Genomic DNA, 26,220 nt, shown 5'->3' with positions numbered 1-26,220 from the left:
GTTCAAGAAGTTTGTTATTTCAGATATAGACGCGCGGCGAGCGCAAGGAAGAAAGCGAAACCACTCGGGCTTCTGACTGGCTCGTGAAAAAATGTACGAGGCACAGGGTAATTCTGCTCTACTCCATGGCTTTGTGTCTGTTCATCAAGACGACGACAAGGTTTGTTTGAGCCCGGCTCGACCATGGCTGGTTATTCCATGTATATTTAATTCCGCTGTAATCTCTCGCTGTGTATTTCAAACATGGCGGGTCCTTTATTTACATTCTGGCTTGTTGCGCAAGCGAATGACGCATCTCTGTAAACCAATAGCGTTCAGCTGCGCGTCTAGCTCCGCCTTTTGGTACCCTTTCTTGTGTTTGGGACCCTTTCGGAAGGGTGCCGAAAAAGTGGTACGGTTCGGTTCGGTACGCCTTTTGACAGTGGAAACGGCTATAAAAGCATACCAAACCGTGCCGTACCACTCAATGGAAACAGGCCATTATACAGGGGTTAAACCCAGTTGTGTGTCAGCAGTGTGTGTATATAATCAGCCTCTGATGATAAACATTATTAATTGTGTTTGATCTAATCAGACTTGATGCAGAAACATTTTGATTGACATTCTCTCTTCGTACGTGTCATCAGAGGGGGAAAGCCCCGCCCACTAGTGCCCATCTCTCCATCTCATTAGCATAACCAGCAGGCCTGAGTGAGAAGCAGCCGTCTGTGCATTAGCCATTAGAGTGTTTGAGCTGCTGAAGATGATGTCAGCATAGACTCAGAGGATTATAGATGTGGAGTTTTAGATGAACAGCAACAGGAGCCACATAGACTGACACAAGCATCAAGCACACACCTGACCAGCACTCACAACACTAGTCCTTTTTTACATCTGCTGCTATGCTGATGCATTTGTAGCTCCGCCCTCTTCTGAAAAGAGCACAATCTCATTTGCATTTAAAGTGACAGTCACCAAAACGCCCCAATTTGGATCAAAGCCTGAAAGGGTTTCAGTTTCAGAGAGCTGGAGAACATTATCTGTGGGGTAATTGAGCTGAAAGTTCACTACACACTCTATGGACATCACAGATGCGTTTCCTTCAATGCTCTCAGGTGCGCAAGCAGCACACGGACCGGTGTGTGAACTTCCTGGTGGAGGAGCTGAAGGTGGTGGATCGCGCTCAGGCACCGAACCGCATTTTCTTTGTGTCGGCGAAGGAGGTGCTGAACTCGCGGATGCAGCGGGCGCAGGGTATGCCAGAGACGGGTAAGAGCGTGATCCTGCCAGGGTTCACGAGCCACAGCCAGCATCACATCTAGTAGATGATGTGAATTATAGATATGGCTAATTTAAATGAATTGTATTAAAGGGGTCATGAACTATCTGAGATTGTTTTATTATGTACTGTTCTGTGAGGTCCACTTCTCATCAGAAGCATCACTATTCTGAAGTCATTAGCTATGTTTACATCCAAAAACGCCAATTAACTTTATGCGCAAAACTGGAATATGCTATAAAAGACGTCAAAGAGAACAAAATCGTCACTTCCTGACAAACTGGCTCCAAATATCAACAGTAAAGACAGAATTTGCTGTGGTAGGAGAAGCTTCATGAATCTTTTCCTCATTTAATAATCGAAATTCATGCTCAATTTCGATTATCGAATCAAAAAATAGAATCGTCGATGCCGCCACGCCCCATGTCACGACACACAGGCACAGGCGCACACACATTGTCATGCGCTCGAGACAGCGGGTCAAGGCAGTCAGCGGGTCAGTAGACTGCTTCCATCTTTTACATTTACACAAGTACTTAGTCATTTTAGCGAACACCTCAGATACTGTTGGCTGGTTCCTGTTGGTTGTGCGTCTTTTTTACCGACGCCATTATAACGACACAGATCACTGCCTATTCACGAGTTCCGCAGGAAAAGTGATTGACAGGTGGTAATTATGTGTGTAATTTACCTTTATTCATTTACTGTATGATTTGTTTATGGGTAAAACAAAGACCATGCAGGTCAGGTAGTTTAAACGGTAGGCTACAAATAATTAATTCGTTATTAATTAATTAATTATTCATAATCGAAAATCGAATCGTGACTTTAGAATCGAAAATGTAATCGAATTGAGGATTTGGAGGATCGTGACACCCTTATTAATAAATGACTTGCACCTCAGAAGGCAGTCCTGACATACAATGAACGTGCGGTGGAGTTTGAAGGCATGAGATGCAGAGCACAGACGCTCTTGATATCTGGAGGTCATTAATAATATAATGACACTAACACTGAGATGGTTAAGGTGTTTTAGAATGAGCAAATCAACAGTTCAGATGGTTTACAGTGTGCTCAGCCTGATGGTTTGTCCATTTACACACATTTTTATCATCACATGATCTCTTATAATAAAGTCACATGGCCTTTTTTAATGCACATTCTGGAATTTGTTCAGTAAAAGTGTTTTCATTGTAGTTTGTGCATCATTTCTTATCGAATTAAAAGTTTATCCTACTCAGTTATGCACATATGCTTTTATGCGCATTTTCCAAATTTATGAGCATTTTGGTGTTTTATTTATGCGCATATCCAAAATGTGCATAAAAATATGTGGATGGAAACGTAGCTGTTGACAGTTTTTTCGTGCTGTTTTTGACCCTCGTGCTCTGTTTGAGTGGGCGGGGCCAACTGTAGAGTCAGAAGTACACACCCACTGCTCTGATTGGCTTACAGTTTTGCATATTAACAGAGCTGAACAGCCTGTGTAGCAGAAGTGGGCGGGGATTTTCCCTGTACACTGAAAAAAAATCCTGGTTGTCTTAAATTTTAAAGCTGAATTAATTTAACCTTATGAGTCCATTGAACTTATGTTATGTTAAACTGACTTAAAAGAGCTTGCATAATTTATCAAATTAAGTTAGAACATGGTTAACTTGGTTTAATAAGATACAGGGCCGGAGTGGGACTCCTTTTCAGCCCTAGAGTTTCAAGCCTTAGACTGGCCTACCTCAATTCACGACTGACTATATTAAAATAACATACTTAATATAGATGTGTGTGTGTTTGCAGGAGGCGCTCTCGCTGAGGGGTTTCAGGACCGACTGAAGGAGTTCCAGAACTTTGAGAGATCCTTTGAGGCAAGTGAGAAATGCGGTGGGAAACCAAACACCAAAAAAAATGTGTATTAAACCCTCCTGTTGCCTTTAATTCAGTGTATACTGTTCGCCTTCGGGTCAAAGTGAGCCTGTGTGTGTGAGAGAGTGTGTGTGTTTGTGAGTGTGCTTTGCGTGTTTGTGCTTGCGTGTGTGTTTTTTGCAGATTCATATTGTGTGTGCGTGTGTGTGTGTGTGTGTGTGTTTTGCATGTGTGTGTTTGTGTGTGTGTGTGTGTGTGTGTGTGTGTGCTTTGCAGATTCATATAGTGTGTGTGTGTGTTTGAGTGTGTATTTGTGAGTGTGTGTTTTGCATCTTTGTGTTTGCGTGTGTTTTAATTCAGATTCATGTTGTGCGAGTGTGTGTTTGTGAGTGTGTGTTTTGCCCGTGTGTGTCTTTTGCCTGTGTGCGTTTTGCAGATTCGTATTCTGCGTGTTTGTGAGTGTTTGCATTTGTGTTTTGCAGATTCGTATTATGTGTGTGTGTTTGTGAGTGTTTGTTTGCCTGTGTGTGTTTGTGGATGTGTGTTTTGCAGATCCGTATTATGTGTGTTTGTGTTTGTGAGTGTGTGTTTGCCTTTGTGTGTGTTTTGCTAATTTTGATTGTGTGTGTGTGTTGCAGATTCGTATTGCGTGTGTGTGTGTGTGTGTGTGTGTGTGTGAGTGTTTGTGAGTGTGTGTTTGCCTGTGTGTGTTTTGCAAATTTTGATTGTGTGTGTGTGTGTGTGTGTGTGTTGCAGATTCGTATTGCGTGTGTGTGTTTGTGTTTGTGAGTGTTTGTTTGCCTGTGTGTGTTTGTGGATGAGTGTTTTGCAGATCCGTATTATGTGTGTTTGTTTGTGAGTGTGTGTTTGCCTATGTGTGTGTTTTGCTAATTTAGATTGTGTGTGTGTGTTGCAGATTCGTATTGCATGTGTGTGTGTGTGTGTGTGTGTGTGTGTGTGTGTGTTTGTGTTTGTGTTTGTGTGTTTGCTTATGTGTGTGTTTTGCAAATTTTGATTGTGTGTGTGTGTGTGTGTTGCAGATTCGTATTGCGTGTGTTTGTGTGTGTTTGTGTTTGTGAGTGTTTGTGAGTGTGTGTTTGCCTATGTGTGTGTTTTGCAAATTTTGATTGTGTGTGTGTGTGTGTGTGTTGCAGATTCGTATTGCGTGTGTGTGTGTGTGTGTTTGCCTATGTGTGTGTTTTGCAAATTTTGATTGTGTGTGTGTGTAGCAGATTCGTATTGTGTGTGTGCGTGTGTGTTTGTGAGTGTGTGTTTTCTTGTACTTTTTGTGGTGTAAAAATGTTTTTTCATAGCTGGAGGCCCAAAATTGACCCAAAGAACAACCGCTGAACCCTAAATATGTGTTTAGCCTTCATGAAAATCTAAAAATAGAAAATTATTTTTTTTTTCTAATTTTAAGGTCATTTTAATCACCAAACTTCAAGATAAAGAAAACATTATTTAGTTTTTATTCTGCTGTTAAAGTGTTGCCTGGGTCATTTTTTAACCCATAAGTCAACAGGAGGGTTAATTACTGCTTTCCCAATGAAATCTGCAATGGAAGTCCTTTATCTTGACATGACTGCATCAGAGTATGTGAGCAGATATGGATGATTAACTCACGTTTACAGTAAGCAGTGAACGGTGAAACGTTTTACAAGGCGTTTTATATCGAAGCTCAGATCATTTGAGCTGATATCTGTTTGATGGCTGCGGCGAGCGTTTGATAAAGATGTGATGAGATCCTCCTCTGTTTCAGATGAGTGAAAATCAACGTTCTTTACATTATTGCATACAGTACAGCATGTGCCCTTGTATTAATTGGAAACATCGGAGACTTATTAACCAGCTCTAGTTAATGTAGAGTCCAGCTGAGACAAAAGAATCACATTAACAAAGCAATCGCACATTAATTCGCTTAAAAGTGCAGGTCATATGGGTTTGTCGAAAAATATCTGTAGTTTATAGTGTAGATGTACTGCAGTGTAAACAATCTGGAACGTTTTTAATAAAAAAAGTGCCTGATAAATACAGATTTTCGATAGTCGACTCATTTGAAGGAGTCAGTTTGTGTTTTCCCAAATAATTGGTCTGCTGCTGATCTCTGTCAACATAACCAAAGTAAGTCATTTGCATAATCCCAACCCCCCAAGACATGTAAACACCCTTAAAGCCATTAAAACAGGCTTGACCAGCTGACCAATCAGAGCACAGCTGTCTTATAGAAGGGGGAGGGGCTTACATACCTGAAGCCCTGAATTGATTCAAATGAATCGTATTAAAATCACTGCAAAAGTTTCATATTAAACATAATATACTGACAAAATCACGATGTTTTCTGACTGTTAATGCATTTAAACATGTTGTATGGGACTTGATATTAATCATAAATAAGAAAACACAATATTAGCACATTTTAAAATACTACATATGACCTGCTCTTTAAATAAACCAAACATGCCAAGTGTGAACACACCCTAAAATGTCCTAGAGTTTGCTTTGTTTATTTAATGGAGAATCTGATTTACATGTGATTTACATACATGTGCATGTTACTTCTTCCCTTTTCCGACTAATAAGGAATCACACTATCTAGTCTACATGTCGATAACTTTTCCCCGTATGATTTTGTCTTTTTTTCCCCCTCATGTAATTATATGCAGTATGTGAGCGGCGTTGGGTGTTTGTCCTGGTGAAGTGTAGTTTAATCCGTCAGTCTCTCTCCGCTGTATTCCTCAATCTGTGTCGTCATTGCTGAAGTCTAGATTTACTAAAGCGAGGACATTCGTTTCTTTTAGTTTGATTTCACCCTCTTATTCTTTATTTGTTCGACATGGGTTTTTCAGTTTTTTTTGCTGTATATTTTGGTTTTTGTGTTTAAATGAGTGTGATTTTGTTGGGATGCGTTTATTAGAAGAATCACAGAAGTTACAGTCAAGTCTAAAAAAATCTGACGGCACCTGAAATGTAGGATATCACTTGCGAACTAATATAATTTGGTATAATAAGAATCATTAGGTACACACTAAGGATGCGTGTACACTAGAGCAATGTGTTAAAGTGTGTGCTTTTGACAGGTTTTGTATCAACAACATGCATCTATGGTCTGTTCCTCATACATTGCTTAAACATTCTATAATTGATTGGCAGATCCTGGATCATTTAATCATGAAAGCTGATTTGGTTCTTTGAACAAGTTTGCGAATCAGATTAAAACATCTGGATAAGTTGATCTGAGATTAGTGTGTGCTTGCCGACAGTGTTTAGCACATTGACTAGTTACTTCTCACAGATAGTAACTAAATTACATCATGATAAAACTATTGTGTTGCCCTTTTTTTACTTGGAGGCCCCAATATTAAATAAGTGGAATTAAATTCACACTAAATTGAACAATTATTATAAAACATTGAACACTATTCTGTGCTATATTAATGTTGCTGTGGGACAGACAGACAGACAGACAGACAGACAGACAGACAGACAGACAGATAGATAGATAGATAGATAGATAGATAGATAGATAGATAGATAGATAGATAGATAGATAGATAGATAGATAGATAGATAGATAGATAGATAGATAGATAGATAGATAGACAGACAGATTGATAGACAGACAGATTGAGAGATGGATAGACAGACAGATAGATTGAGAGATAGACAGACAGACAGACAGACAGACAGGCAGACAGACAGACAGATTGAGAGATAGACAGACAGACAGACAGACAGATTGAGAGATAGACAGACAGACAGATTGAGAGATAGACAGACAGACAGACAGACAGACAGATTGAGAGATAGACAGACAGACAGACAGACAGACAGACAGACAGACAGACAGACAGACAGATTGAGAGATAGACAGACAGACAGACAGACAGATTGAGAGATAGACAGACAGACAGATTGAGAGATAGACAGACAGACAGACAGACAGACAGATTGAGAGATAGACAGACAGACAGACAGACAGATTGAGAGATAGACAGACAGACAGATTGAGAGATAGAAAGACAGACAGATTGAGAGATAGACAGACAGACAGATTGAGAGATAGATAGACAGACAGACAGACAGATTGAGAGATAGACAGACAGACAGACAGATTGAGAGATAGACAGACAGACAGACAGATAGATAGATAGACAGACAGACAGACAGACAGACAGATTGAGAGATAGACAGACAGACAGACAGACAGATTGAGAGATAGACAGACAGACAGATTGAGAGATAGACAGACAGACAGATTGAGAGATAGACAGACAGACAGATTGAGAGACAGACAGACAGATTGAGAGACAGACAGACAGACAGATTGAGAGACAGACAGACAGACAGATTGAGAGATAGACAGACAGACAGATTGAGAGATAGAAAGACAGACAGATTGAGAGATAGACAGACAGACAGATTGAGAGATGGATAGATAGACAGACAGACAGACAGACAGACAGATTGAGAGATAGACAGACAGACAGACAGACAGACAGATTGAGAGATAGACAGACAGACAGATTGAGAGACAGACAGACAGACAGATTGAGAGACAGATAGACAGACAGACAGACAGACAGACAGATTGAGAGACAGACAGACAGACAGATTGAGAGATAGACAGACAGACAGATTGAGAGATAGAAAGACAGACAGATTGAGAGATAGACAGACAGACAGATTGAGAGATAGACAGACAGACAGACAGATTGAGAGATAGACAGACAGACAGACAGACAGATTGAGAGATAGACAGACAGATAGATAGATAGACAGACAGACAGACAGACAGACAGACAGACAGACAGACAGACAGACAGACAGACAGACAGACAGACAGATTGAGAGATAGACAGACAGACAGACAGACAGATTGAGAGATAGACAGACAGACAGATTGAGAGATAGACAGACAGACAGATTGAGAGATAGACAGACAGACAGATTGAGAGACAGACAGACAGACAGACAGACAGACAGATTGAGAGACAGACAGACAGACAGATTGAGAGACAGACAGACAGACAGACAGACAGACAGATTGAGAGACAGACAGACAGACAGACAGACAGACAGATTGAGAGACAGACAGACAGACAGATTGAGAGACAGACAGACAGACAGACAGATAGATAGACAGACAGACAGACAGACAGACAGATTGAGATATAGACAGACAGACAGACAGACAGATTGAGAGATAGACAGACAGACAGATTGAGAGATAGACAGACAGACAGACAGATTGAGAGACAGACAGACAGACAGACAGACAGACAGACAGACAGATAGATAGATAGATAGATAGATAGATAGATAGATAGATAGATAGATAGATAGATAGATAGATAGATAGATAGATAGATAGATAGATAGATAGATAGATAGATAGACAGACAGACAGACAGATTGAGAGATAGACAGACAGACAGACAGACAGACAGACAGATTGAGAGATAGACAGACAGACAGACAGACAGACAGATTGAGAGATAGACAGACAGACAGACAGACAGACAGACAGATTGAGAGATAGACAGACAGACAGACAGACAGACAGACAGATTGAGAGATAGACAGACAGACAGACAGACAGACAGACAGATTGAGAGATAGACAGACAGACAGACAGACAGACAGACAGATTGAGAGATTGACAGGCAGACAGACAGACAGATTGAGAGACAGACAGACAGACAGATTGAGAGATAGACAGACAGACAGATTGGTAGTCAGACAAACAGATAGTCAGACAGACATATAAACAGACAGATGGATGGACAGACTGGACTGATTCCTCAGGATGTCAAATAATTGGTCTCAAGGAAACTCCCACTAAGATTTCAACATTTTGCAATAACTCTGAAAATGTAGAGCACCTAGACTTTTTTGACTTGACTGGAAAAATGTTTTATTTTTTATATTGACCTTTTCTGTTGATGTTATTGATTTTGTGAATGTTTTGCTTATGATTTCTGCTTTTATGTTGATGCTACTGTGAGCTGAATGGGAGAGTCGCTGACGTTGAGGGTTTCAATATGCTGCAGTTTTTGCATTAATTTTCTGTTTAGTTTTAATTTTCCAACTGCATCACATTTAAACCTGTAACCCTTTAGAGTCGGCCATGACAGCGTCAGTCACAGTAGCATGTGTATATGTGTGTGTGTGTGCGCGCATGAACTCGCAGGAGTGTATCTCGCATTCAGCAGTGAAAACAAAGTTTGAGCAGCACACAATCAGAGCAAAGCAGATCACAGAAACAGTCAAAGACATCATGGATCAAATCAACATCACCGCCGCAGAAAAGAGGTGCGTAGTGTTGGGGTTTCTCTTTATTCTGACTCAGGGATGTTGTACCAGAAGCTCCAGCAATCTACAACATGAGCAGATGGGAGCATTTCGTCTCTCAGATGAGTTTATTTGACAGTAGCTGTGTTTTGATCCATGCAGTTTTATGTTAAATTTGCAAGAAAACTAGGACTGTCGAAAGATTAATTGCAGTACATAACATCCAAAATAATTTTTTTGGGATAATGTATGTGTGTATATTGTGTACGTTTATTGTATATATATATATATATATATATATATATATATATATATATATATATATATATATATATATATATATATATATACATATATACTCACCGGCCACTTTATTAGGTACACCTTACTAGTACCAGGTTGGACCCCTTTTCCCTCCAGATCTGCCTTAATCCTTGGTCGCAGAGATTCAACAAGCTACTGGAAATATTCCTCAGAGATTTTGCTCCAAATTGACATTATAGCATCACACAGTTGCTGCAGATTTGTTGGCTGCACATCCATGATGCCAATCTCCCGTTCCACCACATCTTAAAGCTGCTCTATTGGATTGAGCTCTGGTGACTGTGGAGGCCATTTGAGTACAGTGAACTCATCGTCATGTTCAAGAAACCAGTCTGAGATGATTGAGCTTTATGACATGCTGCGTTATCCTGCTGGAAGTAGCCATCAGAAGATGGAGACACTGTGCTCATAAAGGGATGGACATGGTCAGCAGCAATACTCAGGTAGGCTGTGGCGTTGATGCTCAATTGGTACTAATGAACCCAAAGAAAATCTCCCCCACACCATTACACCACCACCACCAGCCTGAACCGCTGATACAAGGCAGGATGATCCATGCTTTCATGTTGTCTGAGCCGAGCATCCAAATGTGTCAGCAGAAATGGAGACTCATCAGAGCAGCAACGTTTCTCCAATCTTCTATTGTCCAGTTTTGGTGAGTCTGTGTGAATTGTAGCCTCAGTTTCCTGTTCTGAGCGGCACCCGGTGTGCTCTTCTGCTGCTGTAGCCCATCCGCCTCAAGGTTGGCCGTGTTGTGTGTTCAGAGATGCTCTTCTGCAGAGCTCGGTTGTAACGAGTGCTTATTTGAGTTACTGTTGCCTTTCTATCAGCTGGAACCAGTCTGGCCATTCTCCTCTGACCTCTGGCATCAGCAAGGCATTTGCGTCCACAGAACTGCCGCTCACTGGACATTTCCTCTTTGTCAGAGCATTCTCTGTAAACCCTAGAGATGGTTGTGCGTGAAAATCCCAGTAGTGAAAATCAACAACCATGCCACGTTCAAAGTCACTTAAATCCCCTTTCTCCCCCATTCTGATGCTCTGGTTGAACTGCAGCAGATCATCTTGACCTTGTCTACATGCCTAAATGCATTGAGCTGCTGCCATGTGATTCGCTGATCATAAATTTACGTTAACAAGCAGTTGGACAGGTGTACCTAATAAAGTGGCCGGTGAGTGTATTTTCCCCAGAAGAAAACTATTTTAGGAAATACTTTGAAATGCTAAAAATTGAATTTGAAAATGAATTAAGTTCACATTAAAGCTGCTCTCCATCACTAAACCTGGCTCATGTACTGACTCATGTTTTGTCTGATGTAAGGGTTGTTTCCCTGGAGGAGCGAGAGTATCTGATCGACCGGCTGGATTTCGTTCGCAATCAACTCAACCTGCTTATCCAAGACATCAAGAAGAAAATCAAGGCCATCACGGAGGAGGTGGAAAACAAGGTCAGGATCACAAAATATTGTGTTTAAATACCTGACTGAACAACTTTAGGACACTTTTCAGATCATGTGAGGAATATTTGATTGAATTATTAGAAAGTAATGCACTCCTGTTGCTGATGCACCTTATTTTCTAATAATTCAGCCGCTCATCGTGTATTATTATACTGTTTCTGTGTTTCTCAGGTGTCAAACGCCATGGCGGAGGAGATCTGTCGTCTGTCTGTGATCATAGACGAGTTTCGGTCAGATTTCCACCCGTCGCCTCAAATGCTCAAAATGTACAAATCTGTGAGTGAACTTTAACAACTTCAACAGCAGAGCAGAGTAATCACGTTCAGCAGAGTTTTGTGTGTTTAAATGAATGAGCAAAACTTGTAATTAAACATTTTAATCATATGCACTGTGGTTGAAAAACTAATTTTAATTAATTAAGTATTGAAGTATTTATTTAATTATTGATTTATTTAATTACCTATAAACACACACACACAGCTATGGATGAAATCAAGCGAGAAATAGAGAGAATTATCGATTTCTCTGGATTTATTAGGTATAGGTCTAAGAAAAAATATTTGTTTTATTCTTTAAACATGAGGTCTGATAAGAAACATTTATTTTAGGGATGTCCCGATCAGGTTTTTTGCCTCTGAGTCGTTTGATTTTGAGAATCTACCGATAGGCGACGCAGTGGGTAGCACGTTCGCCTCACAGCAAGAAGGTAGCTGGTTCGATCCTCGGCTCAGTTGGCGTTTCTGTGTGAAGTTTGCATGTTCTCCCTGCGTTCGCGTGGGTTTCCTCCGGGTGCTCCGGTTTCCCCCACAGTCCAAACACATGAGGTACAGGTGAATTGAGTAGGCTAAATTGTCCGTAGTGTATGAGTGTGTGTGTGTGAATGTTTCCCAGAGATGGGTTGCGGCTGGAAGGGCATCCGCTGCTTAAAAACTTGCTGTATAAGTTGGCAGTTCATTCCGCTGTGGCGACTTCAGATTAATAAAGGGACTAAGCCGACAAGAAAATGAATGAATGAATCTACCGATACCGAAACCGGATCCGATACTTCTATAATACATAAAAAAAAGAATAATAAAGAGCGAAGGAACAGATCCAGGATGTTCCTTATTTTTTATTTAATTCACCTTATTTTAACATTCAACAACTCTGTGAACAAGCAAGGCAAGGCAAGTTTATTTATATAGCACATTTCATACACAGTGGCAATTCAAAGTGCTTTACGTAAACAGGAATAAAAGAAACAAGTAAAATAAAAACAAATAATAAAAATGAGTAAAAAAAAAGCAGAGCACTTCTGTGAGGTAACTTGAACAGTCAACTAATAAATAACATCAATTCTTCACTTTTGGACTTTAGTGCAACAGTTAATATAAACAAATCTAATATTAAAAACAAACAGCACCTCAACGTAAAATACCCCACTGCAATCCCAAGTGTACATATCTCACAGTGTGCTATGGCAATGTCGTCATTACCTTCATAATACCTCCAGAGTGCAGACAAAACTCAAAAATATTTGCGTTTTTTTTTTTTGTAATGGATTAATTTATACACATTGTATTAAATAATTAAAATGCACTCGGTGTGCAGGGTTTGTTTTCATGATGAATTTTTCGCTTATGAATATGAAAAAAAATGCATACGAAAGTTTCAGATTTCAGTGTGCAAAAACCTTAACTCTGTGCCAGCACATAACTGTAGGCGTGTTAAAAAATAATGAGAATATATACATGCATATCCAAGTCCTGATCAGGAGGCAACGTCCGATTCTGATCGAGTCTGAAACCGTGTGATGGGGCACGATTTCTGATCTAATTTATTTAGCGCGTTTTGTCCTCCAGAAAATGACACTCGGGTCAGAATGACAGATGATTGCTTTTTTTTTTTTGGCATTTAAAATCAAGTTTATTAAAAAAGACATACATAAATATATGTTTGACATAGTTCCCGGGTTTGTCCAGATGTTGTAGGCAATAAAGCTGATTCTGATCATATATACTTTTAATTATTATTTTATGATTTATTTTTATTCAAAAGATTTCTTAATGTTTTTATTAAAGCTAAGTTTAAAAATTGGTATTGTGTTGTCTTCAAATGTATATAAACATGTCGAAAGCATTGCATTCGTTGTTTTGTGCAACAACATTTTTTAATTGTAAATTGGGAAGAAGTTATCAGAAATTTACAGAATAAAACAAACTGAATTGAATAAATGGCAAATCCAGACAAACTGAGCATTTTAATATGAAACATTACTGTAGTAACAGTAGTAATAAATGTAGTGATATTTCTTTTAATTCCTCAGAAATAATTGTGTGTGTGTATACAAAATACATATATTATTATTATTATTATTTTTATTATTGATATTATTATTATTTAGTTTTTTATTATTGATATTTGTATTGTTATTATTATTTGTATTATTATTATTATTATTATTATTGTTGTTGTTATTATTATTACTATTTAAAAAATGATCTATTTTTTCCTCCTACAATGCTTCATAAATGATCATGTGACCTGTGTTGTTGTTCTGCAGGATCTGCTCAGCCATATTGAGCAGGGCATGGGCAAGAATCTGGCTTTCCGCTGTTCTGATGCTGTAAACGCCTCTGTTCAGTGTTCTCAGCAAGACATGATCGGTACTTGAAAACACACAAACACAACCTGGGGCCTGTTTCAGAAAGGAGGTTAAGTGAAAACTCAGCGTATTTTAACCCTGAAATGAGAGAAACTCTGGGTTTTCCGTTTCAAAATGGCAGGTTTGTTAAACTGGAGAAAGCAGGGTAAGTCAAGCCTGTTTCTGAAAGAGAGGTAACTTTAACTCAGAGTCAGTTACTGTGGTAACTTACTCTGTGAATCTAACCTGGTCAGAAGCAGGTTTTATTCTCTAAACTCAGAGTTTCTGTCTGTCTCCTCCCCTTTTTTCAAAGATGAAGCGTATTTCTCGCCTTAGCCTTACATTTCCACACACCTATTTTAATGCTCATTTTGGATACGTGCATAAAAACGATTGATAGAAACGTCATGATGCACATAACTTTTTTAAAATATGTATAAAAAAAGCACATAACTGAGTAGGATAAACTTTTATTCTATAGAAAATGTGCGCATAAACTACGATGGAAACACTTTTACTGAACAAATTACAGTATGTACATTAAAAAAAGATCATGATCATATGATAATGAAAATGTGTGTAAATGAATAAACCAGCAGGCTGAGCACACTGTAACACGTCTTAAATATTGTTTTAGTCATTCTAAAATGCCTTAACTCTTTCAGTATTAGTGTTTATTATTAATTACCTCCAAACGTCTGGTGCGTGTCAAGAGTCTCCGCGTCTCATGGCTTCAGACGCCCCCACGTGTTCATTGTGTTTCAGTATTGTCTTCTGACATCGAGGCGCAAGTACATTAATTAGGCTACATAAAGAATTAATTGACGCAGCTTCTTCTACCACAGAAATTCTGTTTTTACTGTTGATATTTGGTGCCAGTTTAATCAGGAAGTGACGATTTTTTTCTCTTTGACTCGTTGGATGGAATTTTATTTGCATCTTTTATGCAATATGCCAGTTTTGCACATAAATTTATGTAATATATTTGGATGGAAACATAGCTATTGCCTACATTTTAGTCACACACAGAAGAACTGTACTAGAATGGCTTATGCTTTTTTAATAAATAATTAAATTGAATTCACCTTCGACATGCATGTAACTAGATTAATGGGATTATTACTCTTTCTAAAATTATTTTTAGTACTGCTTACCTTCTAAATGTTATATTAACCTCTATCACTTGATCAATAAAAAAGGCAGACACAAGTGCACTGTTAAATCATTTAAAACTAATAAATGTATAAAAAAGTTTAGAAAAAAAAAATATAAACATCACAAATTACATTATTTATTTTATTATACTTAAATATTTAAATACTTAAAAAGTGAAATTAGGCATTAACTTGAGCAGCTGTTTTCCCACGCTAACTGTCTCTTCTTCACTGATGGTTGCTTCTTTTCAAATATATACGCTCATATTTGCTATAACTTTGCATGAGAACATCAAGTTCAGCTGGAGAAAGAAATGCTGATCTCTTTTATAAGATATTGCCATAGTCACTCGTAATATCTGCGCTCCATTGATAATGCCTTTTTAAAGTCACGGTGTGCGCGCTTAACTTTGAGTTGGTCTACTCGAAGTTGATTGACCCAACTCAGATCAGCTGTTCTGAAACCCAAAACTCTGAGTTTTTAATCTCTCAGTAAATCAACTCAGAGTTCAAGTTTAAACTCTGAGTTGTTTGAACCTCCTTACTGAAACAGGCCCCTGGACACACACACACACACACACAGACACATAATGACCTGTGTTTGGCATTTAAACAACACTAGCTGACAACCCTATTAATAGATGTCTGATAGCGGCTGAAGTGTGTCACATCTAGTTTATTACAAGCATTGCTGTGCTATCTGGCTCTCTGGAATACTTAATTTCAATCTATTGTTAGCTTATGCGTCATGTATTTGCTTCAATATTTATTTATATGGCACAATTAAAAACAACTGATTAAAGTGCTGAACAGTGTCATCAAAGTATTAGCCATCATCCACACCTTATACTCCATATCTTTCCCTTGTGGACATTTTTGGGCACGAAGACCTCATGTGTGACCCTACATGTTGACACATTATGATAAAGAGAGTTTGTCCTCCTCCAGAGTGTCTGAAGCCTCTGCTGCCCTCTGCTGCCCAGACGCAGCTCCACATGCTCATCCCCAGCCGCAAGTTTGAGCTCAGCTACGACCTGAACTGCGCCACGCTCTGCTCAGACTTCCAGGAGAACATCGAGTTCCAGTTCTCCTTAGGCTGGTCTGCGCTGGTGCACAGATTCCTCGGTCCCGTCAACGCCAAACGAGCCCTGATGCTGGTGGACCAGAACCTACAGGTACCTCAACAGCTAATGGGAGACTGTTACACAGGACTGTTAATGAGGCTTGGCTGATGATTAACTCTTGTGTGCTGTTGGGTCGTTTTCATCCACTCTGGGCTGATTCTGAGTCTTAATTTGGCCACAACTTTCTCTGCGTTTCAGATAATGGGAGGATTTTTGGTGGCAAATCTTATTTTGACACATATTTTGTGAAAATCCTTTGGAAATGTTCAGAAACTCAACACCACACTCTGGGCAGATTGACTTCTCTTTGGTGATGTTGGTGGCTGTTTTTGCCCCATTGACTTTCATTATAATCTCATTTATTCATTATAAAGCCATGACAGTCAACAACACCCCAACAATTTAACCCCAACAGCACACAAGGGGTTCATTTAAAAGAATTGCAATTATGGAGATTTCTTTTTTATTTGGGGGTTTGACGATTCGTTTTCGGTTCGATTTTTGGCCATTAGATGTTCATATTTATTTCTCTCTCACACTTTTTTTTAATAATCAGTTTTCTGGTTTTAGTCTGGGTCTTTAGTGATTTTCTTTTTCAATATTTTTAATGATTAATTTCCTAATTTTGGGATTCAACATTTTATTTTCTGTTTTAGGAGCTTTTTGGATACAAATGTTTTTTGACGAATAGTTTGGCGATTTTTGGCAATGATTTTTCAGTTTTGGGGACTTTTTTTTATCATTAAATGTTCATTTTTATTGTTTGCTTTTCCTTTTTTTGAGTAGTTTTAATCATCTATTCTCTGTTTTTGGTGATTCATTTTGTTTTTGTATTTTCTGGGTTTTTCAGGAAGACTCTTTTTCTGTTTGCTTTTTTCTTGGGCTTTTTGTGCAATTAGTTTTCTGTTTTGGGGCTTATTTGCCAATTAAATTTTCAGTTTTTGGACTTTTTATGTGAGTGATTATCTGATTTGGGGATTTGACGATTCATCTGTTTTGGAGGCCTTTTATGCCAATAAATTTTCTGCTTTGGGGATTTTTGCCCATTAAATGTTCATATTTATTTCTCTTGCTTTCTTTAACAGTCAATTTTCTGGTTTTGGTGGGTGTTTGGTAAAACAATTTTTAGTTTTTTTTGGGGCAATTTTTTCAGTCTTTTTTTTTTTTTGTAAATTTTTTGTTTTTTGGGCAATTTCTTCTGTTATGTTGGAGGAGGGGGGATTCTTGTTTTTCTGGGCAATTTTTTTCAGTTTTTTTTGGGGGGGGGGGGTATTTTGTTTTTTTGGGCAATTTTTCAAAAAAACATTTTGGGCAAATTTTTTTTTGGGGGGGGGGGCAATTTTTAGGTTTTTTTTGGCAGTTTTTTCTGTTTTTTTGGGGGGGGCAATTTTAGTTTTTTTTTTGGGCAGTTTTTTCTGTTTTTTTGAGGGGGGCAATTTTTAGGTTTTTTTGGGCAGTTTTTTCTGTTTTTTTGAGTGGGGCAATTTTTTGTTTTTTTGGGCAGTTTTTTCTGTTTTTTTGAGGGGGGCAATTTTTAGATTTTTTTTGGGCAGTTTTTTTCTGTTTATTTTGGGGGAGGCAATTTTTTGTTTTTTTGGGCAGTTTTTTTCTGTTTTTTTGGGGGGGGCAATTTTTTGTTTTTTTGGACAGTTTTTTCTGTTTTTTTGAGGGGGGCAATTTTTAGATTTTTTTTGGGCAGTTTTTTTCTGTTTATTTTGGGGGAGGCAATTTTTTGTTTTTTTGGGCAGTTTTTTTCTGTTTTTTTGGGGGGGGCAATTTTTTGTTTTTTTGGGCAGTTTTTTTGGGGGGGGCAATTTTTAGTTTTTTTGGGGCAGTTTTTTTCTGTTTATTTTTGGGGAAGCAAATTTTTTTTTTGGGGCAGCTTTTTTCTGTTTTTTTGGGGGGGGTAATTTTTAGTTTTTTTGGCAGTTTTTTCTGTTTTTTTGGGGGGGGGGGCAATTTTTAGTTTTTTTTGGGGCACTTTTTTCTGTTTTTTTGGGGGGGGCAATTTTTAGCTTTTTGGGGCAGTTTTTTTTCTTTTTTGGGGGGGGGGGGGGGCAATTTTTAAAAGTTTTTTTACTTTTATAATAATTAATAATCATGAGCATTTGACAATTTTCTGTGTTGTTATGTTATTTTAAGTTATTTTCTGTTTTGAAATTGTTTTTAGGACTTTTTTTGCCTATAATTTTTCTGTTTTTGGTGCAATGTTTTGTTTTGGAAGTTTTTTCAGTTGATTAATTTTCTAATTCAAGGCTTTGACAATTAAATTCTCACTGTGTTGTATCTCTGGTTGTTTTTTCCTCAGCTGACAGCACCAACCACCCCTACAGCCCCAGCGGTGGTTCAGTCCCAGAACTCCAGAGCTCTGGGTCAGAATCAGGCCTCAGTGACCCAGGAGGAGCTCATGTTGACCATGGTGAATAACCTGGCCTCGGTCACCTCACGCACGTCTATGAGCGTGATCATTGTTGGAGGAGTGGTGAGAATCATCTATTATTTACACTTTACTGAATCACCCATCATTTATATAGCAGGCTTGATCACTATATGACTGTAGAAAGATGGATCTAGAATGTAGAATGAAAGATCTTTATTTTGGAGATTGGCAGGTAAAATATGCAGCAATCACTCCTGTGATAAATGCCAGTTGTGTTTGGAGGTGCTTTAACAATTAATTTTCTCTTTTTGTCAGATTTTTGTGTAACATGTCTTCATTAATGTTTTTGATGATTCATTTTTCTGTTGAGTTTTTTAGGTGATTTATTATTTTTTTTATACATTTTTAACAACTAATTTCATGTTTTCATTTTTGGGGAATTAATGTTTAGTTTTAGGGGCTTTTGCTAATTAAATTTCTGTTTTTGGTGGACTTTCTCATTAAAAGATATATTTAAAAAAAAGATATATTGATGCATAGATATACATTTTTTGCATTTTTCTTCCAATGTTTCCAGGCCTGTAATTTATTTGAGTAATTAAATTGAATTGTTTTTTTTATTAATCAATGTAAAAAAAAAAACACTTTCAGTTCAGTTTTTACTTTAGATTATATTTATTTTCAGGTTTATTTAATATATTTTTATTTATTATATATATTTTTTGATCATATATTTAGATTTATTTATTTATTTTATTTATTTGTTTATTTGGAATCTTTTTTAACAACATACGCTAAAGTCAGTTTATTTTACTTATACAATACTTATCTTTTTTCTTAATTTCTTGTTTTTTAGTCAATGTTTTCATATTTTTGGGGGGCATTTTAATAGTTTTTTTGGCAATTTTTAGTTTTTTTGGGCAATGTTTTTTTTTTGGTCCATTTTTTCAGTCTTTTTGGGGCATTTATTTCTGTTTTGGCATTTGTTTCTGTTTTTTGGGGTGCAATTTTTTGTTTTTGGGCAATTTTTTTGGGGGTATTTTATTATGTTTTTTTGGGCATTTTTTGTTGTTTGGGCATTTTTTTTTGAGGGGGGGGGGGCAATTTTTGTGTTTTTTGGGCAATTTATTTTATTTGTTTTACTTTTATTGTAATTAATAATCATGGAGATTTGACAATATTATGTGTTGTTTGCTTTGCTGTTTTTTTCAGTTATTTTCTGTTTAGTTTTTGTTGTAATGAAATTGTTTTTGGCAATTTCTTCGGCACATTTCTGAACATAATAGTTTTAAAACTCATTTCTAATAACTGATTTTTTTTTCTTCTCCATGATGACAGTAAATAATATTAGACTATATCCTTCAAGACACTAGTGTTCAGCTTAAAGTGACTTTTAAAGGCTTCACTAGGGCAATTAGGGTAAAGTTTTCCTGTTTTTTGGGGGGCAGTTTCTTCTTTTTTTTTTTGGAAATTCTTTCAGTTTTTTGGGGGCAATTAAAGTTAGGGTAATTAGGGTAAAGCTAGGGTAATTAGGCAAGTCATTGTATAACAGTGGTTTGTTCTGGAGACAATCCAAAACTAATATTGCTGAAGGGGGCGAATAATATTGACCTTAACATGGCTTTAAAACAATTAATTTCCTCCACTAGGTGTGGCGTACAGTCGGCTGGCGTCTGATTGCTCTCTCCATGAGTATGTATGGTCTGCTGTACCTGTACGAAAGACTCACCTGGACCACCAAAGCCAAGGAAAGAGCCCTGAAGAAGCAGTTTGTTGATTACGCCACCGAGAAACTGCAAATGATCATCAGCTTCACCAGCTCAAACTGCAGCCACCAAGTGCAGCAGTGAGTGCTTCTTAATAGCATACCTGTCAACCCTTTTGTTTTTTCCGGGATTCTCCTGTATTTTACAGTTCTATCCCACCATCACCCCATAAAGGTATTTCTCCCGTATTTTCTGTCTTTCTCTGAATGGTGGCAAATAAACATTAAAGTGCCGATCCTCGCTATACGCAACCCTTACTGCCGAACCACCAGGGGCCGCCCCTTTCTCACAAATGTGATTCTTTCCTGTGCTTTCCCTTTATTTAGGCATGAAAATACTTTGATATAAATATAAAAACGGCGGGATTCCCTTTCCTTTTTATTACGGGTGCTGTCGCTTCTATGCAAACTTCAAAACAGTCATATAGCAGTGCGTGACTGTCAGCTGACGCGCTCCATAGTAATAAATAGATGCCGTTTCCCAAACTGATTCTGTACACACAATTTTAGGCAGAGTGAAAGTCTGAGTTTTGGGTGTGTGTTTGAATAGACATAAATGATAATAATAATAATAATAATGATAACACCTAAAGATGTCAATCTTGGTGGGGTATTTTTAAACGCAACTAATTTTGTCCTAAATGAGCATAAAAAGTTTGAAAAGCAATGAAGTGCTTTGATTATAACGTTAGATGTGTGCATTTTTAAAGTGACACCTGTTATTTAATGTAATCAAGCGAAAAATCCAAATAAATGAGATTCATTCGTTTGGGGGGGGTTTGTTGGTGGGCATATCCCTTATTTTCACATCCCAATGTTGACAGGTATGCTTAATAGCGATGCACTGAAATAACAATTCTGAGGCGAAAACAAACTTTCTCCATGCACTTGGCTGAAAACGAAATTAATTCTTTTATTACATAGCCTACAGTAATTTTGCAGCTGGGGTCTCATTTACGAAACCTTTATTTACCTTCCCAAAAGTGAACGTATGCCAGAATAAATTTCACTTGATTTATTAATGATCATTCATCATCATATGACAATTAAAGTAGATCAGTTAAGTCAATATTGAAGTTAAGTATGATGACTTACAGCTTCTCATGTCAGGTTAGTTTTTTGCAATTTTTGCATGGGAAGTGGCACACGCACATTTCCACCCTTGTTTTTGTGTGCATGCGACGTTTATAATATGTTATTTATAGTTCCTAAAAGTGTTGCCGTGTTTCTGATGCAGGGAAATCGCCAGCACGTTCGCCCGACTCTGCCAGCAGGTTGACATTACCCAGAGGGACCTGGAGAGTGACATCCAACGCCTCACTGACAAGATCCAGAAGCTGGAAACCGTACAGAACCGATCCAAAGTGCTCAGGTCAGCTAGCATTTACACAACTTGGCTATGCACACCAAATGCAACACGACAAATACTAGCCCTTCATTTAACTACCAGCCACTGCCAATTAAACAGTAATGTTTATAATCTACGACACAATAAACCTCGTTAAAATTATTAAAAGTTTACTAAGTGACTGAAATTTGGGTTTGCACTGAATCGCTGCATTTGAATCATTTTCAAACCATTTGCTTGGTATTTTATTTTTAAGATCTGAAGTGATCTATTGACCTTATTTGATTTAGTTGTCTAATGCCTAGTTCAGACTGCGTGATTTTATCCCCGATTTTGGCTCGCCGACAGGTTTTGAGAAATCGCCGACAAATGCCTGAAATCACAGGCAAATCGCTGCTCGTGCACGTGAGTGACAATCACACAGTATAAACGATCAAAGACGCGATCTGAGAGAATCGCCGATGAGTCGCCGATGCCTGTGAGATATTTGGCGTGCTGAATATGTGGAGCTGTCGGCGATTCAAATCATGCCGTGTGAATTGAGTTTTGACTGAAAATAACATCAGTGATCGCCTACAGCCAATGAGAGAGCGGCATTCACTTGTGTGTGTGTGTGTGTGTGTGTGTGTGTGTGTATACCTGCTGCAGGCCAGCGGGAGGCTGGGGGAGAAGGTAACAGCGCTCTTTTTCGGTTTATTTGGACCCACGAAATGGAGGAAAAACTAGTGGAGGTTTGACAGGACTCAGGAGCAACCGTGTCTGTTTGACGTTTCATACATAAAGACATTAGTTTTTTATCAACGTTAAGGAGAAATGGCTAATTCCCTTTAAACCCAGGTGAGCAAACATGTACATGTTCTACCCCATTAAAGGCTTCTTTCTCATTATGTAGTCAATAACAAAAGAGATACGACGTGTTTTTGGCTGTGAGACGTAGTTTGGACGAACTTGTCGGCGATTCTTCCTATAGTAAAGTCATGCGATGTGAAGGTCCTTGTCACAGATCAATCTTGCAGTGTAAACAAAGCAGCGACGAAACGCCAGCCCAGATAGTCAAGCAGTGTGAAAACATCTGTGACACGACTACTTTGAAAATCCTGCAGTCTGAACTCGGCATAAGGGAGAACTGATTAAACGGCAGAAATTGCTGATACTGATTGCTCTACAAACTCTAGTGTGTTTATGACTATACCAATGGCTGCTCATGCACATGAAGAATAAGGTTAATGTGCTGCTGCTTTCAGTCTGGCAATAAATGTGATGTAAAATGGCATTCAAACTCGCATTAGTCACACCCCCTAGTTTTTCACGACTGAATCCAACGCAAAATCAACAAAAATTGTTAATTAAACCCAAATAATCGCAAAAAAATGTAAGTAATCTTATAAAACATCCAAATTCAAATCACATAATCAAAATATATTTAAGTTTGCAATTAATTGTTCTACATGACTTATTGACGTTGCTTACGTATTCGAGCGTCTCTCGAAAAATGGTCTCACCTGCGCCCTCACAATCATTACATTACATCATTACAGTCATTTTTATCTCAAAACATCACAAAGAAAATCGTGAAAAACTAGGGGGTTTGATTAGCAGCATTTAACACTGAATAAAGCACATAATCAGTACCTGAGGTGATCATTGTCATAGTAGTTTATACTGCTTGTTCTGTTGCGACGTCACAGAACTAGAAACGGTTTCTAAAATAGAAATTTAGTGCAGCGTCATTGGGAATGGTTAGGAGAAAGATTATATTTATCGCATATTGTGTTGCTTGTAGTAAGGACACCGTGTTGTGATTTACCACTCGTTACAATCGAGCTATGCAGAATAGAACACACAACACGTCCAACCTTGAGGCGGATGGGCTACAGCAGCAGAAGAGCACACCGGGTGCCGCTCCTGTCAGCTAAGAACAGGAAACTGAGGCTACAATTCACACAGACTCACCAAAACTGGACAATAGAGGATTGGAGAAACGTTGCTGCTCTGATGAGTCTCCATTTCTGCTGACACATTCGGATGCTCGGGTCAGAATTTGGCGTCAACAACATGAAAGCATGGATCATCCTGCCTTATATCAGCAGTTCAGGCTGGTAGTGGTGGTGTAATGGTGTGGGGGAGATTTTCTTTGGGTCCATTAGTACCAATTGAGCATCAACGCCACAGCCTACCTGAGTATTGCTGCTGAGTTTACTGTAATCAAATGGCCTCCACAGTCACCAGATCTCAATCCAATAGAGCAGTTTTGGGATGTGGTGGAACAGAAGATTGGATGGATGTGCAGCCGACAAATCTGCAGCAACTGTGTGATGCTATCATGTCAATATGGAGCAAAATCTCTGAGGAATATTTCGAGTAGCTTGTTGAATCTACGCCACGAAGTTCTGAAGGCAAAAAGGGGTCCAACCCGGTACTAGTAAGGTGTACCTAATAAAGTGGCCGGTTAATGAATAGTAGTTAACATTTGAAATGGATCAAAAAGACAAGAATGGGTGTTGTTAAATAGTTTTCGGACAACTTTGATTCCACTTCAGATGTTGACTGCTATGTGTTAAATGTATTGCTATGCTGCATTTACAGTCGTGTCGGTGTGGATGACCAACATTTGAGAAACAATCCACAGTTCACACTGCGACATGAGAATAAAGTACATTTTTAAAAATATATGGTTTTTTTTTTGGCTAAAAATGCTGTCTTGGCACCATTTGGATGGGAGACCAAAACAGATAATAATAAATGAAAATATATTAGTGTCAAACTGAGCACAGTACCAGGTGGGGAGTGTTATGCATCTTGGCTGTCTTTATATGATTGGATAAAAAAAGTAACTATACTGTGAGGAAACAGCGTGTAATTACTTTAATAATTTAGTTAGATTGTGTGTGTAATAATGATTTCCTTTATTCACAGACATAAAGCCACAGCTCTGGAAATGCAGCTGGAGGATTTCAGTTCCCAGTATTTGCGTCTTCAGCCCTGATCCTGAGTTCACACGGACGTCGGCTTCATCCAGAGAGTGATGTAACCCGTGAATACAGTACGCCCTCCATTACGCCCTGCTGTTTCGGGAATTCTCCACTCACCAGATGTTGCGAGGAATGTGGAGAGGAACAAATGTTACTTGTAGTTTAACTGTACAATTTGTATTATTAAATTAACACTGGTTTCATCTGGGTTGAGGTTTTTCTGAACAGAGATTGAGTTTTGCTGGAACTTAAACAACTTAACACTATGAACATGTCCTATGGAAAACTTGAGAAGAACGACAACATCTGAAAGCTTTTGCTTTTCAGGATCAACATAATGAAGTTAAACTTTCATAAAGCAAACTTTTACCTAGCCTTTTTCACAGAGCCTTTTTTCAGAAACAGAGTTTATGCCATCAGACAGGGAAATCAGATTTTGTAGATTTGCCTTTTGATCACAAAGCCTATTTTCTATATGTTCCTTGGTAGTTTCTAACCCAGTATATCAGTATTCTCTCTATGAACTGTTCTTGTTTCTAAAAACATGTAAATGTGATATGCTGAATTCTAGTGTAAAGCTTCTGCTGTGTAATTAAAATATAATCAGATATTATTAAACTGTTGTATGTATTTCATTATTGTGTTAAGTTAAATCTAACATTAAGGTATATATATATGTATATATATGTATATATATATATATATATATATATATATATATATATATATATATATATATATATATATATATATATATATATATATATACACACATATACATACAATAAACGAAATGTAGGACACTTGGATATTTTGTTTACTGGCCTTGATGTCAAAACACACATTTCTTTATCATGATGGGTCTTGAAGACCTTGGATTACCGGGTTGTGTTAAACAAGTCATCTTAATATTAATTTTCCGAATAATAAAGTATCATATAAGTTTTTGTGTATGTAAAACCCCTGTGTTAAAGTCGTATCATTGACGCCCGGTTTATTGCCGCGCTTTTTAAAATGCGCGCGCTCTCCGGCGGGCTGAGAGGAAGTGGCGCGAGTTTCTGAGGTAAGCTTTAACAACAAATTATATCGTCTATTTATTAATGTTTTCATGTTAATGGAGAAATATGAAGCGTGTGTCACCCATATTAAAAATATCGAGCTCCCGTCCGTTGAATACACGCGAACGCGATTTATTTGACAACGAATATTACTTTGATCAGTCAGAGATCTCGTACAACTCTCCTAAGTAGGTTAAAACGCCCCAAAAAACCACATGTTAATATAACCACACACATTTAGGAAACGAAATATGAAGCGTATGTTACCTTAATTAAAAATATCCAGCGCGTTCTTTGAGTAGCTTATGAGTTGAAAACGAATTATTTTGATCAGTAAGAGATGTCATACAACTTTCCTTAGGTTAAACCTCCAAAATATCCACATGTAAATATAAACATACACATTTAGGAGACGAAATACGAAACCTGAATTACAAATATCAAGTGCTCGTCCTTCGAATATACATGAACGCGTTTTAATTGAAAACAAGTAACTGGTTATTTTGTTTTGGTATAATTTTCCTTAGATGAAATAAACCTACATACCCATATGTACATGAATCACACACATTAAATGAGTCAATAAAACTGAACATGTTTTTTGAGA

At 37.9% G+C, this 26,220-nt stretch overlaps 1 protein-coding gene across 2 annotated transcripts in view; it reads left to right on the top strand.

Moving 5' to 3' along the window:
• mfn1b (mitofusin 1b) overlaps positions 1-25,173 on the top strand; it is a 33,365-nt gene extending 8,192 nt beyond the window's left edge. The window contains exons 9-19 of one of the 2 annotated variants that reach the window (XM_073915569.1): positions 1,095-1,248; positions 3,050-3,117; positions 9,306-9,427; positions 11,051-11,177; positions 11,361-11,465; positions 13,732-13,834; positions 15,915-16,141; positions 18,399-18,572; positions 20,120-20,316; positions 21,473-21,607; positions 24,500-25,173. In XM_073915569.1, the coding sequence (XP_073771670.1) occupies positions 1,095-1,248; positions 3,050-3,117; positions 9,306-9,427; positions 11,051-11,177; positions 11,361-11,465; positions 13,732-13,834; positions 15,915-16,141; positions 18,399-18,572; positions 20,120-20,316; positions 21,473-21,607; positions 24,500-24,569 (1,482 nt within the window). In that variant the 3' untranslated portion in view covers positions 24,570-25,173. 2 annotated transcript variants of the gene reach the window in all.
• The last annotated feature ends 1,047 nt before the right edge of the window (positions 25,174-26,220 follow it).

This window comes from Danio rerio, chromosome 11 (assembly GCF_049306965.1).
Source record: "Danio rerio strain Tuebingen ecotype United States chromosome 11, GRCz12tu, whole genome shotgun sequence".
NCBI lineage: Eukaryota > Metazoa > Chordata > Actinopteri > Cypriniformes > Danionidae > Danio > Danio rerio.
This window is presented reverse-complemented; position numbering and strand designations above follow the sequence as displayed.